The 17,098-nt window shown below is 41.7% G+C and overlaps 1 protein-coding gene across 1 annotated transcript; it reads left to right on the top strand.

The window, feature by feature from the left end:
* Nucleotides 1-310: 310 nt before the first annotated feature.
* On the top strand, nt 311-11,953 carry RWDD1 (RWD domain containing 1). The gene is made up of 7 exons (XM_064447420.1): nt 311-409; nt 2,196-2,261; nt 3,479-3,609; nt 4,607-4,750; nt 5,763-5,895; nt 7,676-7,738; nt 9,524-11,953. The coding sequence occupies exons 1-7, from the start codon at nt 337-339 to the stop codon at nt 9,634-9,636; spliced, it is 723 nt and encodes a 240-aa protein (XP_064303490.1). The 5' UTR covers nt 311-336; the 3' UTR covers nt 9,637-11,953.
* Nucleotides 11,954-17,098: the final 5,145 nt, after the last annotated feature.

Raw genomic sequence — 17,098 nt, 5'->3', positions numbered from 1 at the left:
GCGCCCGCAGAGACGAATGCCAAGCGGCAAGTGCCTGGGTTAAGCGGCCGGGGGGCGGGACACACACTGCCCTCGATCGCCCTTGGGCAAGGCGAGGGAACACCGGTGCGGCGCGTGACCGGTACCCGCACGGCCGCGCACGCGACTCGCAGCCAGTCCCGACCGCAGCGTGCCCTTCCTTCCCGTCAGCCCAAAGGCATCCACCGCCGATCGAGGGCGGGTGAGCGCCAGGCATGCCTAGCCGACGCCGGAGGTGAGCGCGCCTGCGCGGGCCGGCGGGGCAGGGGTCGCTTGGCGGGGCGGGCGGGCGGCCCATGGCCCTTGGTGGCGGCGGCGATGACCGACTACAGCGAGGAGCAGCGCAACGAACTGGAGGCCCTGGAGTCCATCTACCCGGACTCGTTCACAGGTGAGCCGCGGCGGGGCCGGCGCTTCGCGTGGCGGCCGGCCGGCCGGTCGGCGTGAGGGAGGAGCGGCCGGCCCGCGTGCCTAACCGCGCCCCTCCGGGCGCCCCTTGCCCTTTCGCCGCACGGGCTGAATGTTATTCGCCCTTTTAATGTATTTTTCTGTTGTCTTTCCCAACGCAAAGCCCTCGGCGGGGCTCTCCGGAGCTGGACGCGCGGGCGCTGCCGGCCGCGGCGGGCTGAGGGCCGCGGCGGAGCGGAGCGGGCCGGGCCGGGCCGGTCCCGCCGTGCCGGTGCCGGGGCGCGGCCGCGGGCAGGGGACGCTTCGCAGGACCCCTCCGGTGGCGCGGGCCGGGGGGCAGCGGGCGGTGCGCGGCCGGCCCGCCGCTCGGGCAGCGGCCCCGCCCCGCCGGCAGGACGGCGGCGCTGGGGCGCTTAAAGGCGCCGTTTCCTCTGTGGGTGCGTTGCCGGTATCGCCTTATTCCGTTGCAGATCTGTGGTGGGACGGAGGCGAGCTTTAACGCCCAGGTGCAGTATGCTGTAATGCCAAAGCTTTCATGTCATGGGTGCCTTGGTTCGTCGGAATTTCGGGACTTTCTAGTTACCATCAAACAATTGAAAGTGTCTACCCTGCCGGCTAATCCAACGTGATTTGCGGTGCTCAGTGTCTAAAGAATACTAACAGTGAAAAAACTCGTGCATTTTCTGTTTCCTTCCTGCACGCTACTCTGCCCAAAGTCCCATAGTAGCTTACCTGGCAGTAACTTTGTCACACAGACATTCTCCCAATGCATTTGCCCATTCCTCTAATCCAAAAATCTTTTAGGTTCTTCAGCTTTATGTTAAAGGTATATGAATTGATCTCTGGTAGCTGGGGTCACTGAATAACTGATACCGATAGGAAGTAGTATACTGTCATATAGCCTCTACTCTGAGTTATTGTCCCCTCCTGTAATGCGCTTATACCCAAAAAAAGAGGGAGGAAAAAAAAGATGGTAGTAGTACCTTAGCGGTTATGAAAATTCAATTAATACTGTGAGAGCCTACGTAGTAGACTGAGCGTTGGTTGTAACAGTGATACAGAGCAGTCCTTATGTGAGGACTGCAACCCACAGTTGTGCGATGAGGTTTCCAGGCTGTGAAACTGGATTGCAGAGCTCGCACATTCTGCATTTCTATAGAGCTGCTTGTTGTCTGTCTTCTAGCTGCCTTATTCATTAAATTTCATTCAAGTACGCTACTTGGGTAGCACATCCTTGAAGGAAAGCACTGTGTATTCTTTTTTTCTTTTAAGAAGCATTTGTTATATGTCCTAAATACAGAAATATAGAACTGTCCTAAATATAGAAGTAGATGCAGACATACTGTAAAAACAGTCCAGGGTCAAAAGCGTACTGGATGCTTCTCATGCATATCTAGTATAATAAAGCAAATTAGCTTTGGGAGCTTTCTGTGCACATTCAGGGCGCTGACATAAGTCATTTGATGGTAGCTAGATTTGCACTTTTTGGAAAAGTGAAACTTCCAAAAGAGAAACTTTTTAGTATGTTGATGTTATATGCTCTCATTTGAAGAGCACTCCAAACATTGCATTATATGGAAAATAGCTGTTAATTGAAAAGTGTTTATTAATAGGGTAAAAAGGCCCTTAACACGGTATCAAGAGCTTCCTTGCTTCATTAGTCCTTGAGAAGTTCAGTTTCAATGATGTGAAGAAGTAGTTGCCTGATTTAAGGAATCTCTGACTCTTTGGTGTTTTTTTCTTTTTTTTCTTTTTTTTTATTTGAACAGTATTGTCAGAAAAGCCAACGACTTTCACAATCACTGTGACATCTGAAGCAGGAGAAAATGATGAAAGTAAGTCAATCTTGCCTTTAAATGTATATAGGGGGAGTTTCCGTGTAAGCCTAGTTCTATCACCAACAGCTCCACTTACGTCCCCTTAGGGGCCTGATCCAGCGAGCATTCCTCAGAAAATGTAGTTCAAGGATTCTGGTGATTTGTGTTTAGTTTACAGAAATGTTGCATTCCCTCGCTAGGGCTACTTTCTGACGTGCTGGATTTCAGATGCTTTGTAGCTTCAAAAAGTGTGGATTGTCATCGTCCCTGCAGTAGTTTACAGCCATGTCGTGAGGTGACTTTTTTTCTAGCAACTGTATGTATACCAGCCACATGAGAGAGTTGAGTCTGTGTAGTGTGAACATGCAGCCCTTAAGGAACAGTTCCAGAGCAAAGAGCTGTGGGTCCCGAGTTGCTGCATTTGTATTGGGTGCCAGTGGTTGCATGGGCTTGTTGGAAGCCTTGCTCCAAGCAAGCCTGAGAGCAACTCTTCTGGGTTACTGCATCGGAAGAAAGAAACTGGTGCTGGTGCCATCAGTTTTAAAGGAGCAAGCCCTGCTCGGAGCAGGTGTCTGCGTTGAAGAGACTGCTTGGCTGCCAGAACTGAGAGTCTGGAACAGAAGGAAGTCTTCTCCCTGGTATTCTGGCAGGATGCGTGAAAGGAACTTGATTCTCTCTTGCCTTGTTTCCATGTTATCCTAGCTGTGGGTGGCTTCAGATTGAATGTGTTCTCCTTAGGCAGTTCTCTGCTTAATAACTTCTACTGCACATTGTGTCCTTGTAATATGATTTATACAGAGCCCTGGTACCCAACACAGAGGTTGATACTCCAGCCAGGCACACAGAATTTAAAGCTTTAATATGCTGGGATTCTCTCTAGATTTGTTGTTAAGACTCTTCCTCATTTTCTCCAGCTTTAAGTGGAATATGAAGGAAAAGAAATAACTAACCTAGTACCCATGGAAGGTTTTCCAGTCTTTGTAAAGACTTTTCAGGCATTAATAGACTGTAATAATTTATGTAAGGGTAAACTTCATTGTCTTGATTTCTCAGAACTCTTGCCTTATACTTAAAACTATATGAAGAAGTTTAACATCTGTGTAAGATGCCTGTTCCTTTAAGACAAGAATATTTTATGTTTTAAAATCTTTAGGCTGTTGAAGAATTAGAAAAATATACAATTAAATTTATATAGAGATATCACTATAAGAATATGTGGGTTTTTTATCTTGTAGCTGTCCAAACAACCCTTAAATTTACCTATAGAGAAAAATATCCTGATGAAACTCCACTTTATGAAATTGTCTCACAGGAGAATCTTGACGATAATGATGTCACGGACATATTAAAACTACTAGAACAACAGGTAAGGAAAACCGAATATCTCAATTCGGTTTGATATCGCTTCATGGTGTAGCCAGAACTTCTCTCTCAAATCAGTTGTTTTGTGAGGTATGTGCCACTGATTTGAAACCTGTCCCATACTGTAGGGGCTGACTTTGACGTTTGAGTTTGGTAAATGACATTATTGAGGTAAATTCTGTTAATGAGGTAAAATATAGGGCTGATTCAGTGTGCACGGGTACAGTAATGAAATGGAAGTGCTCTAGGGCTTCCTCTCTTTTGCAGTTCTAACTTAAGGTGAATTTGTTTAACTGTATATATAGTATTTGTGGAAATAAGCCACTTGAATTTTATTTGGAAAGATTAAAAAAACGCTATGTTGATTCTTTTTAAAAAGTATTTGGGGGGGATCTCTTCAATCTTTGAGATCAGCGAGAGTGCATTGTGAAGGAAATACTACTTTGGTTTTGGGAATTCTTGACAAGTCCTCCCTGCCTTAAAGATGCCATAATGTGTTCAGTAGGCATTCTTTCTTTTCAGTTTACTTCATATAACCTTCCTTCCACCAATTGATGTTTTTTATTTCTCCTGGGAAACTGTCCCACTTCGAAGGGACATGTAATGGGATTAAGGAATAAGCCATTTCAGGAGAGGAGAGGTTCTGAGCGACTCTTATCTCCCATGATTTATGATATTCCAATCTTGGAGTTGTATTCCCATTATGGGTTTTGTTTTATTAATGAAAAAGCTTTCCAGATGTCTATAATATGTTGATAACCTGAACGCTGGTGTTTTGCTGTGCACCCATTTGGGGGTAACTTTAACTGGATTAACTGGTCAATTGACTTGAATTTTACAGCGAGCTTTTGGGACTGGTGCAGAGTGCCTCAGCTGTGTTGTCTGCATTTGCACAGCATACTGGTTTCTAAACATACATAAGTATAAGTATGCTGAAGGTAACCTTCAGCTTCTGAAGGTTTGAGGTTCTTCTCTTTAAAGTTGCCTTTTTTGTGTTGTAGGCAGAAGAAAATTTAGGAATGGTAATGATCTTCACTTTAGTCTCAGCAGTACAGGAAAAATTAAATGAAATAGTGGATCAAATAAAAACACGAAGAGAAGAGGAGAAGAAACAAAAAGAAAGAGAAGCAGAAGAAGAAGAGAAAGTATGTAAAATAATGTTTTTCAATTAAAAATTTCTCCCTTCTTTTTTTTAATGTTTGGGTTTGATGCAGGAGCAATTCTCAGTTGCAGTGGGAGAGGAACATCTATCCCAAAGTTGATATAATTGAAACATAAGGACTAGAAGATTGTTTAGTGCACTTAAGTGATTCCTTCCCACCACCCATTTTCTAAAGCAGTCTTTTCAGAAATATATTGTGTGTTCACAATCCCTTCTAGCATTACTTCCTAAGGCAGGAGCAGGCGTTCTTCCTGAATGCAGTCAAAGTTGCTGTAGCCAGTTTTTTGCTTGAAGAGGAGATGGGGAGCACAAAAGGCTAGAATATGGCATGCTGCGCACAGGCTGCGTGGTCTGAGAGTGTCTCTCTTCCTTGGTAGGCTGAGTGGGTAGGGTGGAAGCAGTGGGACCAGTCTTCAAGACTGGTTTGTCTTCCCTGCACACATCCTTTCCAGCAGCCACTGTGGAATAGTTTTTCCATTCATGGAATGTGCTGTGGTAAGTCCAGCTACTGAGTCTTCGCTTTCTTCCTTGGAAATAGCTAGTGGGTGATGGGACTTGAAAGGTTCAGTATTCCTGAAAATGGCAGAAAAATAGCTGGGGAAAAATAATCCTTTTTTTCTGTCTCAACAAGGTAGAAGGGTTAATGTAAAATATTTCAGTGTAGATTACACTTAAGAGTTGATAAGAAGTGCTGCCTGCTTATGGAAAACCTGTATTAGTGTGTGTTGCTAACTACTGCACTGTAGGTCCAAAGGTAGTACACGGGGTTTTTCCATAAAAATTTCCACCATGGTACAGCTCTCTGAAGGGAGAGACAGGTGGCAAAAAACCAGTAAGAATGTGTTCTTTGTCTAGTCTCAGGGTTAGGATTAAGTTCTCAGAATCCTTCACAGCAAGCAGTGCTTCTAGATTATTGTAATTTAAATAATTAAGAGAATGCTTATCTTCACTTGTAGCTTTGCAAGTTGTGTTTGCAGCCTTTTCTGTTCTTTCAGCAACGTTTTCATGGCACTCCTGTTACCATTGAGAATTTCCTAAACTGGAAAGCAAAGTTTGATGCAGAACTCCTAGAAATAAAAAGGAAAAAAATGAAAGAAGAAGAACAAGCGGGCAAAAATAAATTAAGCGGTATGATTTAAAACTGGTCTTGAAGTTTTTGCAATGTTATCAGACTATAATGACAAGCCTAAAAGTAATTTTTATGCTGAAAGATGATGGTAGTAAATGAACTCTTAATGCAGTACTTGATAATTGTTCTCTATGTCACATGAAGACTGTCTGAGTGCTGATTTTGGGCTAAATACAAAGCTAATGGATTTAGGATTTCTGATAAAGTCATTAAGGTTCCCAAACTGTGTGTTTAAGCTTTTTCAGGTTTGTGCCAGACAGTATGCCACTTGGAGCTGCTGCTGACAGGCATTGTTCTTGCAGAAATAGTTGGGGTTTGTTAAGCAACAGAAAGTGTCTACATTAGACAGTTTACTGATTTGGCCTTTATTGCACTAGATTATACAGTGACTTCAGATTAGTCAAGCATGTGTAGGAGTTTGGGGTGCTGTTGCTGGACTGAAGCAACATAGAGGCTGGCTGCAGCATATGACAAGCTTACAGTGACTAGTGAGGTGGCTCTCATATTTTGGGGAAGAGCTTGTCATAGCAGTGGTTTCAGTCTCTGTGTTTTGTAGATCACAGTTTGTCCAGCAGAAAGCAAACTCTGTATCCAGTGGGCACAATGTGGAGGAAATTATTTTTCTTATGAGAACCTGTAGGTAAGAATTAAGTCTTGAGCATCCTCCTCCACCCTCTCCACAGCTTAGCTTTGGACTGGTTCTCCTGTGATGTTGGATTTACTTTTTAACCTGATTACCTGAGAAAACATGACCAATGTGATCATGCTATATTACTGTTATCTTTCCTCCTCCCTTCTGAAGGCTTTTGAAACTTTTAGCTAGGTTTGATGAAATTGGACAGAGAGATGGAAATTTTAATGGTAGTAAGTTTCATGAAAAGCTGTACAGGGCAGGGGACATGCTGTCTTCCCCTCTGAAGGGAATGGATTTGGGAATCTGCAAAGATGAGGTAGTAGAAATCAAGCTGCTTCTAGGTTTTTTTTGTTTTTAAAATTACTGTTAGCATGCTGTGTCTGGTTTCTTCTATACAAGTCTAGTTTATAGAACCTCCCCTTCACAAAACTAAAACCAGGCTTATTCTCAGATGTCATGACTGTAACCCCATTAGAAGTAAAAGGTGTTTGAAATGTTTTACCGTGAACATCAACCAGTCTCAGTGGTGGAAGCTTGCATAAGCAGTGCAAACATTGGTAGAAGATGGGTAGTTTATGTGGAAGGAGCCCTGACCTTTTCTTCCACAACCTCCAAATTAGAAAGGCTTCACTTTGTGTGATGTTTCCTTCACAGATGTGTGTGTAGGAGCTGATCATTTGTGTGTAGAACCAAGTTGCTTTTTGAATGGGGAGGATATATGGAAAAAGATGGAGGAAGCAGCTAATTTCCTTTCCAATTCCCACAGAGAGTTTCTTGGGGAATGCAAGAGGCCTGAAGCAGTAAGGACTGAGCAAAGTCTGTGGGGCAGTACAGCGTAACTTTTCCCACCCCCTGTTATTAAAGCCTTAGTAATATTAAAGTGACTATAAAAAACAGTGACCTATTTCACATGTAAGAGGAGGAAGCCTATTGGTGTGGAAGAATCCTGGACAAATAGTCAAAAAATCGGAATGGAGTACTTAAAGAAACGAGCATCTTAAAAAAACAACAACAAAGACTGCTCAAACTGGTTAATCTGAAAAGCCCAAAATATATGTGCTAACTATTGTTGCCTTAGGTTGATAGTTATTTCAGATTTCTACTTGCTTATGTAATTTCTAAATTTTATTTTCTTTTATTTCTAGGGAAACAGCTGTTTGAAATGGATCACAACCTTGACACCTCTGACATCCAGTTCTTGGAGGAAGGTAAATTCTGTTTGTTTCAGCAATTGAAAGACAGTGGCTTAAAATAGGACAAAATTCCTAAGCAAAATCTCAAGTATTCTGACTTAACATCCTAGCTCAGTATTACTTTTTCATCGGAAGAACATTCTGAGAAGTACCATTTTGCAGATTAAACATAAATGATTTTAACTTCTCTCAAAAACAAACAAAACATTTTCAGGAGGCTAAAGTGGATTTATTTGCAGTTTTAAGCTTAAGTTGATCTTATTTCTATCGCTTCTATTCAAGTGTTTGGACTGGAAGCAAACCCAAAAACAAGCGAAGCAAAACCAAAACCAAAAAAACCCATAACCAAACCCTGCATTTTCTTTTTTTCTAATAGCCAGCCTTCTTACCCCTGATTTCAGGCACAGTTCTGGAAGTTGTCTCCTCCTCTCTGAACCTCAACACCAATAGTGAACATCCCACAGTCAAATTAAATGGGATTTGCCTCTGTACAACCCAGTTCTTCTTTGCAGTTCCTGCAGATTTTTCTGTTATCTTACCAAAAATATCTGACTTAGTGCCAGCTGAAAATTTTGTAAGCCTGTGCCAAAAGACGTCAAACTTGGAAAATCTGTTGGAGAACAATCAAATAAATCCACTCACAGTCACGTATCTATTTAATTTTCTGTACTGCCTTTTAGTATCCTAATTTAAAAGACTGATTTTTGAGTTAATGTAGCTGCATTATCTACTGATACGGCAAAACGCACGTGCAGGAGAGTCAAGAATTTTCTCGCAAGTAACAATTTAAAAGAAAAAAGGTTGTTTATGAACATCAGTGCGTATAAACTTGACACGGCAGTAATGGGGGAATTGAGTCTTTTAGTTAGAGGGCATAATTCAACTTTGTCTTCCTCCAAAATGCCTAAAGTGAAGACGGGTTGTTGATGGAAGATTTGCCTGTCTTAAGGCAGGGACAGATCTCTGTATTGGGGTTCTGTGCCCAAATGACTTGGGATTAATGTATTAACGTTTAATCCTGTTGCTATCAGTGATTAAAAACTCCTGTCCTTATTGCTGTTTCCGTTCTATCATAAATGCAGCAGGTTTCTAACTGCAATTTAATGTTACAATATCATGTAATAAGTAATGCTGATTTTCACAGCTTAAGCAGGATGATGGCATTATCTTTTTGATGGGAGCGGTTGTAAAGGCTCTTTCAAACCCAGTGAAAGAACAGAACCTTATTCAGTGGCCAGAAGATGTCACTGTTGATACACACAAATAAAATGGCAGTAGTCGCAAAGTTTTGTCCTTAGGTCAGCATCATCTCTTCCAGAAGAAAATGTGAACCCATATAAACATTCATCTTGCTTCTAAAATTTAAGTCTGAAAACAAATGTAGATATACAAATGGTGTGTAAGGTTTCTTTTTAATAAACCTTACATGTTTCTTTGACTATGGTAGGTGTAACGATTCCAGCTGTGGGGTCTTGAGCTCCTGCTTTGACAGCACATGGGAGAAAGAATCTCTGCTTCTGGCAACTATAAATGTTAACTTCATTCTCCCAGTGGATTTTGAGGTCCTCTGTGACATTTCTCTTGACTGGATTTTGGTATGAGGGGAAAAAAGCTTCACTTCAGCTGTAAAAAGATAAAATGTGGCATTTCCTTTTCCGTAGCTATTTGATGTATAAAAAGCCAAGTAAGTTAACAGCTACCAACATTGAAGAATGAATTAGAAAAAGTGTTCTGTATTTTGGTGTTCAGGTACTGTTTTCCTACTTGCATGAAAATAAATTATTTTTCTGTTCTTTGCAGCTGGAAACAGCGTGGAGGTTGACGAATCTTTATTCCAAGAAATGGATGATTTAGAGTTGGAGGATGAAGAGGATGACCCTGACTACAACCCCGTTAATTTAGATAGCGATTAGACTTTTTTGAACTGGCTCTGTCATGGGTATGGACATATGTAAGGAGAGAGGGGCAGGCAGGAAAGCCACAGCATCTGTGGTTTTAGTGATGTGTATCTGTTTTTTTTTTTTCTTTTTTTCCAAAGGGAAAATTCAAAATATTTTAAATTCAGGAGAATGGTCTTCTGATGAATTTCATCATAAATAAATTTGCTTTGTTATTTCAAATGAAAAAATATGAGGAATATTGATCTGTCTGAAAGTGTCATTTTATTTTCTCTCATTTTTTCCTTCCCATTTCTGTAACAGTCCTTTGAAGAGATGTGGCAACGAGCAAGATGGAAAGATGTTATAGCAAGCGCTAAACACCTGCATCTGAAGACTAAGCAGCTGTTCTGCTATCTTCCACCTAGGATATACATGGGCAGCTTTGGTGAATAAAAGGGATGACATACTATGCAGTTTTGGGCTTTTTTTGGTTTAGTTTGGTTTTTTCTTTTCTTCTGTGGAATTTTGTAACACTTGAAGTCAATTCTGGTGCCCCAGCGTGTCAGCTGTAGATAAGCAGCACTAGCCAACTTTAATAAGGTATAGCATTATTAAAGTTTAACGGAAACCATTTCCATACTACTGGAGTAAAATCTTTTGCCATAGTTGAGGATAATAGTTTCAAAATGGCTGGTTCAAGTCTGTAGGAAAAAATCAGGATGAGATAAAGTCCTCTTAAAAAGTTTGGTTGATTTGTTCGGAGAGGGTGTTGGGTTTTTTTATTTTTCACTTGTGCCTCAATGAAAGTCCATGGGGAAGAAAAAAGCCACACTATCAGTGGAGTGCAGAATACAGTACCAGGATTTATGGAGTGCTTATAGGTTTGAATGTAATGGGTATTGTCTTAGAAGCATCTTGTTGGCAGCCCGTAAGGGTTAGCACGATGCACAGTGAAGCCACACATCAACTCGTGGATGTTAACCATCCTGCGGAGTTGCTTATGGAGCTAACGGCTTGACGTTAGACTCCTCCCTTCCCACCTCCACAAAAACCCAAAACATTGTGAGAATGGTGGTGTTTAAACATGTTGTGTTTGAAGCTGCGTCAGCTAGGAGGATGATGGTACGGACGAAGGTTTCAAAAGACAGCCCTCCAAATAGAGAACCACGGGGCACCTCCATGATTAAACACTGTGCTGAATTCTGACATACTGTTAGTAGACTGCCTTAACTGCCCAGCTTCAACTCTGAAGAGGATTGCACTAAAGTGCTTAGAGGAATAATAAATTTATGAACTTTAGATTTTGGAAATTCTATATTCAAAATGAGAAATTTAATTCCAGAAATAATTTAATGGTGTATAAGATTCTCTGCTGATGTCGCCTGAGAACATCTGTTTAGGATGATCTCCTTTAACATGTTTCCGTAGTCTTTTCTTTTTGTATTCAAGATGAATGAGTTTCTAGTGGATAGAAATAAGTGTTCAATTACCCTGTACATACTTTTATAAATTAACCATGTGCCTTTGTTCCTACTGTCCTCTGTTTGATCTTTTTAATTTTGGTTACTAAGAACTCGAAACAAGCATCTGGGTTTCAATGATCGTGTTGAATGTTTCAAAGCAATAAGCAGGATCTGTGTTCCAGCAGAGATACCAAATATGTAAAAAAATTGTGAGCTAATACGATACTAAATCTGACTTTTCCAAAGATACGGTTGGATTGAAAGCTTCGTAGTGGCTACGTCCAGCTTCCTGTGTAATTGCTAGTATGCTTTAAATGTTGTTCAGCACTGAATTTAATTTACTTCTGGTATGTCTCAATTCAGCTGCATAAAAATGTTTAACTCTCACAGCTGCTTTCCATTTTCAGCTATGTATATTTAAAAATAGCATTTTTTTCATAAAAGGAGTGAATTAGTTCTCTTTACATTTGGACTGAATCCAAGAATGCTGTGTGGACTGTGCAAAATGTGGTCATCAGAGAAAATTTTCCAAGTGGGTCACTGACAAGAGTGATCTGCTTACGAAAAAAGCTTCTTGTTAATGTTATTTCTAGGTTAATGAGATCTATCTAGTCTGTTTTCACACTAACATATTTATTGGTTTTCATGCAGAGGATGTATAGCTTAAAAATGCTAAAATGATGTCAAACAAGTTAAAATGTGGAAATGTGTTTTCACTGTTACATCTTATGTTTCAAAGCAGAGGAAATAAGGGTTGAAGTGACGGAAGACTGCGTGAAGTCTGTTGAAGTCTTTGGAACAAGTTTCAGTGACTCAATCTGAACGTCAGATTTGTTTGGCTTTATTAGCAATTAACAGCTGTGAAATAAAAGGGAATTTGAGAGTAAGCTTGGCTATGTTTGCATTTTTTAGTTTGCTGAAATGGACTGAGATAAGGGGGGTTTTTTTGGTGGAGGACGTTCAGGTGAGGTATGTTAAGTTTACTTATGCACTTTGGGTTAGATTGAAGTCTAATTCCTATTAATCTAATAAAATTCCATTGATAAACTTTTGATGGAAGTCTAGTAATTCAACACCGTGGTGCCGACAACCTTGCTTGTATCTTGCTTTTAACTCTAACTCCAAAGCTTACACTGTAGTGCATGTAGGGAGATTACTATGAGCTGCAGCACTGCACTATGACCAGAGATAACTTAGTATTGATCATGCTGAACTTCTTCAATAGTCAGTGCCTGAGCTTTATTAAATTATTATTCAGAGGATGGTGCCCACCACATGAAGAAGTTGTAGGGGTACAGTCTTGGGCATGCTGCAAAGCCTAGGATTTTTGCTTCCAAATTATGATGGCGTTAGGATCTGCTTGAAAGCAAACAAAACTTGGGTATACTTCTCTCTTTTTTTTTTTCCTTTTTTTTTTTTTTTAATAATAGGTCAGGAGTCTGTGTATTTTGGCCAAAAATGGGGAGCTTGAAGTACAGTTCCTGTGGGGAGAGTCAACTTCAGTCTTTCTTCTAGGAGGCTTATAACCATCAGGCTACCTCCAGTTTTTAAACTGTGGTTGCTGAAATAAATTCAAACTTTGTTGGACCAGGCAGTAGGCTGTGCCTTGATCCAAGGTGCTGATATGCTAGATCCTGAGAGAAAGAGATGTTGTGAGTGCTCTCTCTCATGTTGCAGAATCTGACAGGGCCTGAAATACTACTTTTTTTGTTGGTTTTGGGGTTGGATTTGGTTTGGTTTGTTCTATAATTAGCCCTTCGGTGCCTTGCAGCTTGGCTCAGAGTAGTAGGGAGCGGGAAATGGGGGGAGGCTTTTCAGGTTCAATTCTTCAACATAATTGCATTCATTGCCGTGAACTCGATTTTATCTTCGTTCTGATTTCAGCTGGGATAGAGCTAATTTTCTTCCTAGTAGCTGGCACAGTGCTGTGTTTTGGATTTAGGATGAGAATAATGTTGATAACGCACTGATATTTCAGATGTTGCTGAGCAGTGCTTATACTAAATCAAGGACTTCCCAGCTTCCCATGCTTGTGTCAGGTGCACAAGAAGTCGGGAGGGGGCACAGCCAGGACAGCTGACACAAACTGACCACAGGGATATTCCATACCATATGATGTAATGCTCAGTATATAAACTGGGGGTACTTGTCCAGGGGGCAGCAATTGCTGCTCGGGGACTGTCTGGGCATCCATCAGTGGGTGGTGAGTGGTTGCATCACTTGGTTTTCCTGGATTTTGTTTCTTGTGCTCTCTCATTGTTTTTCTTTTCATTAATTATTCTATTTTAAACTGTTCTTATCTCAGCCCACAAGTTTTCCTATTTTTGCCTTTCTGATTCTCTCCCCCATCCCACTGGAGAGGTGGGGGGTGAGCAAGCGGTGATGTTTAGCTGCCTGCTGGGTTAAAACACAACAGTCCTTTTTGGCACCCAACATGGGGCATGAAGGGTTCAGGATAACAACAGATCTGACCAAAGCGTGTTAAAATAAATTTGTGATAAGCATTCGTTTTATTAGTATAATAGTCAGTGGTCACAATGTTGATCTATTTGCTCTCAGAGTTGTGTTATGTAATATCTTACTTGCTGCATATACTGCTTATCAGTATTTATGTGCTGTTTATCACTTCTGGGAGTTGGATTGAAGTTATCGCTTTGCTGTATTGTGTGACACTGGCTTATGGTATGATAAAATTACTGGTCATGAGGTTGTACTCAGCATTGCTGCCACCCCCATACTTTGGGAGACACCTCTCGGAAACTATTACAATTACACTTTTTAGCTCTTCTTGGAGAACCAATCTATGGGGGAGATGGGGCAGGGACACTTTCCCTAGCTTCTTCACCTTCACTTCCTCCTTCAAGTTAGTTACAGCAGCTCTGGAGAATTTTGAATATCCTTGGGATGTTCAAACCAGCATGGTCCTATTGCCTTGTCTCCTGAATGTGTTTCAGGCCTTGTTTAGGGTTTAACAACTATTTAAGAATATCATCCAGAGATCTGCCCCCACGACGAGTACTGCGGCCACTCCAGCCCCGGCAACAGGTTACGCGGCTACTCAAACCCCTGAGACAGGCACTGCAGCTGATCCCATGCTGGCACCAGTCGCCCCTATACACTAGGAGAAATCTTGGAAATGAAAGTCACCTCATTTAGAAAGAGATGATGAAGAAGCAGGGCCATCACCAGGAGAGGAGGAGGAGGAAGAGGAAGAACTCATAAACAAGATGGACACCACCCGATCCCTGTCCTTGAGTGAACTGCGAGATACGCGAAAAGTTTTCAGCCTTCATCAAGGTGAGCACATTGCCACCTGGCTGCTCCGATGCTGGGATAACGGGGCCAGTAGTCTGGAATTAGAGGGGAAGGAAGCCAAACAACTGGGATCCCTCTCTAGGGAAGGGAGCATTGACAAAGCGATTGGAAAAGGGACACAAGCCCTCAGCCTCCGGAGGCGACTCCTGTCTGGTGCGAAAGAAAAGTATCTCTTCAAAGAAGATGTTATATGTTTCCCATGAAAATGGACCACCATGGAGAAGGGTATCCAGTACCTGAGGGAATTAGCCGTGCTTGAGGTGATTTATAGTGACCTGGACAATGAGCAGTTATCCAAAGATCCAGAGAAGCCCAGTGCACACGATCCATGTGGTGGAAGTTGCTCAAGAGAGAGGATACGCAGCATGTGCCACTCTATGGTTTTACCTGCATGACCAGAGAGGATGTAAGTGGGATGGAAAATCTACCTCGACCCTAGAGGCATGGGTACATGACTTGCTAGGAAAAACAATCACTCAGGGGGATTCTTCCAGGAAAATTGCTGCTCCAGTTACCAGTAAGAGGAGTAGAAGTGTTGATTTTTTTTCTGATCTTAATAGATTCACATTTACAAGAAGTGAGTTGCAAATGCTACGATCAGGACTAGAGGGGCCCTGCCTGCAGCCAGGTGGAGGAAAGGGACATACCCCATGCCCCATGCCACCATCTGGAACACAGTCCTGGGCCCTGAAAAACAAATCTTATGGCGACATGGCACCCCAGAAAGAATTGATTCTGACAATGGGACTCATTTCCAAAACATCCTCATAGACACCCGGGCCAACGAACACGGCACTGAGTGGGTATTTCACATCCCCTGTCATGCACCAGCCTCTAGGAAAATTGAACGGTACAATGGACTGTTAAAATTATGCTGAGAGCAATGGGGGGGCGGGGTGGTGGAACATTCAAACACTGGGATACACATTTAGCAAAGGCCACCTGGTTAGTCAACACGAGGGGATCTGCCAGGCGAGCTGGCCCTGCCCAGTCAGAACCTTCACATACTGTGGAAGGGGATAGAGTCCCTGTAGTGACTTCAGTGACAAAAGCTGTATGTTGGAAAGCGGAACTCTTGATGTCTCTGGATTAGAACTAATTAATAGAAAAATCTTTATTTGCTTAGTCCATCTCCTTTGAAACGATTCTTTTCCAGGTGAGTTGATGGGCTAATGCTGATTTTGGTCTTTAAGATCTTCAATTGTTTTTCTCAAAATTCTGCAGACTCTCCAGTTTGTTAAACCATGGCAAAAGACACAGACTTTTTTCCTGTGGAATTTAAGCTTAGATGCCACATATTCTATTACAGGTGACATAACACACAAAAACCAGAGCTGTAATCTTGTGGCCGCTAGTTGTCCACAGAGGAATGAAAAATATTACTCCGTTGTAAACTGCTGAACAACTGAGAATGAGGACAAGGCTCTGCATGCTTTTGCCTGGTAAGTGTTGCACACTGTGATCCCACTTCTAAGAATCTGATTTGGCCTTTGTTACCATGTAGCCAACAGTCCAGTTAAAGTCACAGCTCATTGCCTACCTTACACTGTAAGTTTGAGGTGAAAGGTAAATGAGAAAAAAGCTGTAGTGAAAACATGATATGAAATTATATCCTTGTGAGGAAAATTATTGCCTGAAAAATACACATGAAAGAAAATTCCAAACTTCAGAGTAGAATTCACTCCATAACCCTGCTTCTGAGGATAGCAAGGGAAGGGATTGGAAAGGTGACAAAAATCCTTGCTTGTTTGTTACTATCATGCAATTATTTTTATCAATTATATTTATTCTTCTGTTACAGATGATTCACATCTTTTAACAAGAATATTCTGTTGTCAATGGATGGATCAAATCATGGTTCTGAGGCTGATACAGCCATAAATATGACTTTAAATATCCTCTTCCTTACCCACAAGGAAATTAAGAAGTAGGGGAAGATAATGAATATCACTGCACTTAACGTATTGTGCCTATTTTTAATTTGCTCACACAACACGGTGTACAAGAGACTGAAATATACAAAACTCTCAAGTAAGGAAGAGCTATTGATCTTACTTTAATTTGCATAAATCTGGGTTTTTCAAACAGTATCAAATTAAGAACCAGGTAGTGACATTTGCAGAAAAATTTTCTGTGGAATTTAGACATGGACTCCTTCTCGCACTCTAACACTTCCACAAGAAGGAGGATGTGAGGTCATTTCTCATCACGTCTGTCACCCCACAACCCTCCCTTCTGTTGGTGCAAAACTATAGGCGTGACACACCCAATAGGTAGGTAGCTTTGTACATTTACACAGCTATATGAGCTGCAAGAGCTGCAAATGTGACCCCACTGTGATTTATAGTATACGGATACACAAGTAAACCCTCCGTCAAAAACAGTTTCTTTACCAGTCCACATCCAACAGAACAGTGCCTTGAGGTGAAACTTTATTTGTCCATTTTGGTTTGCTTTTTGTTTTCTTTTTCCTGTTGGCAGGCTCTGGAGGTGGAGGAGGGAAGGGGAAGAAGCAAGGCTTCAAAAGCTCCAAAATCCACCATTCACATGGAGGAAGAGAAGTTTATGCTGGGACCATGTGTTATGGACAAGGGCTGATAATGCACTATCTCTAAACAAGTTGCAGATATAACTTCTCCTACCTCTCTGCTCTTTCCTTTCCTGGAGCTAAATGGTAAATCAAGTGCATAACAAACAAATGAGGTGATGGTCCATGT

Source organism: Phalacrocorax carbo, chromosome 3 (assembly GCF_963921805.1).
Source record: "Phalacrocorax carbo chromosome 3, bPhaCar2.1, whole genome shotgun sequence".
In the NCBI taxonomy this organism is placed as follows: domain Eukaryota; kingdom Metazoa; phylum Chordata; class Aves; order Suliformes; family Phalacrocoracidae; genus Phalacrocorax; species Phalacrocorax carbo.
This window is presented reverse-complemented; position numbering and strand designations above follow the sequence as displayed.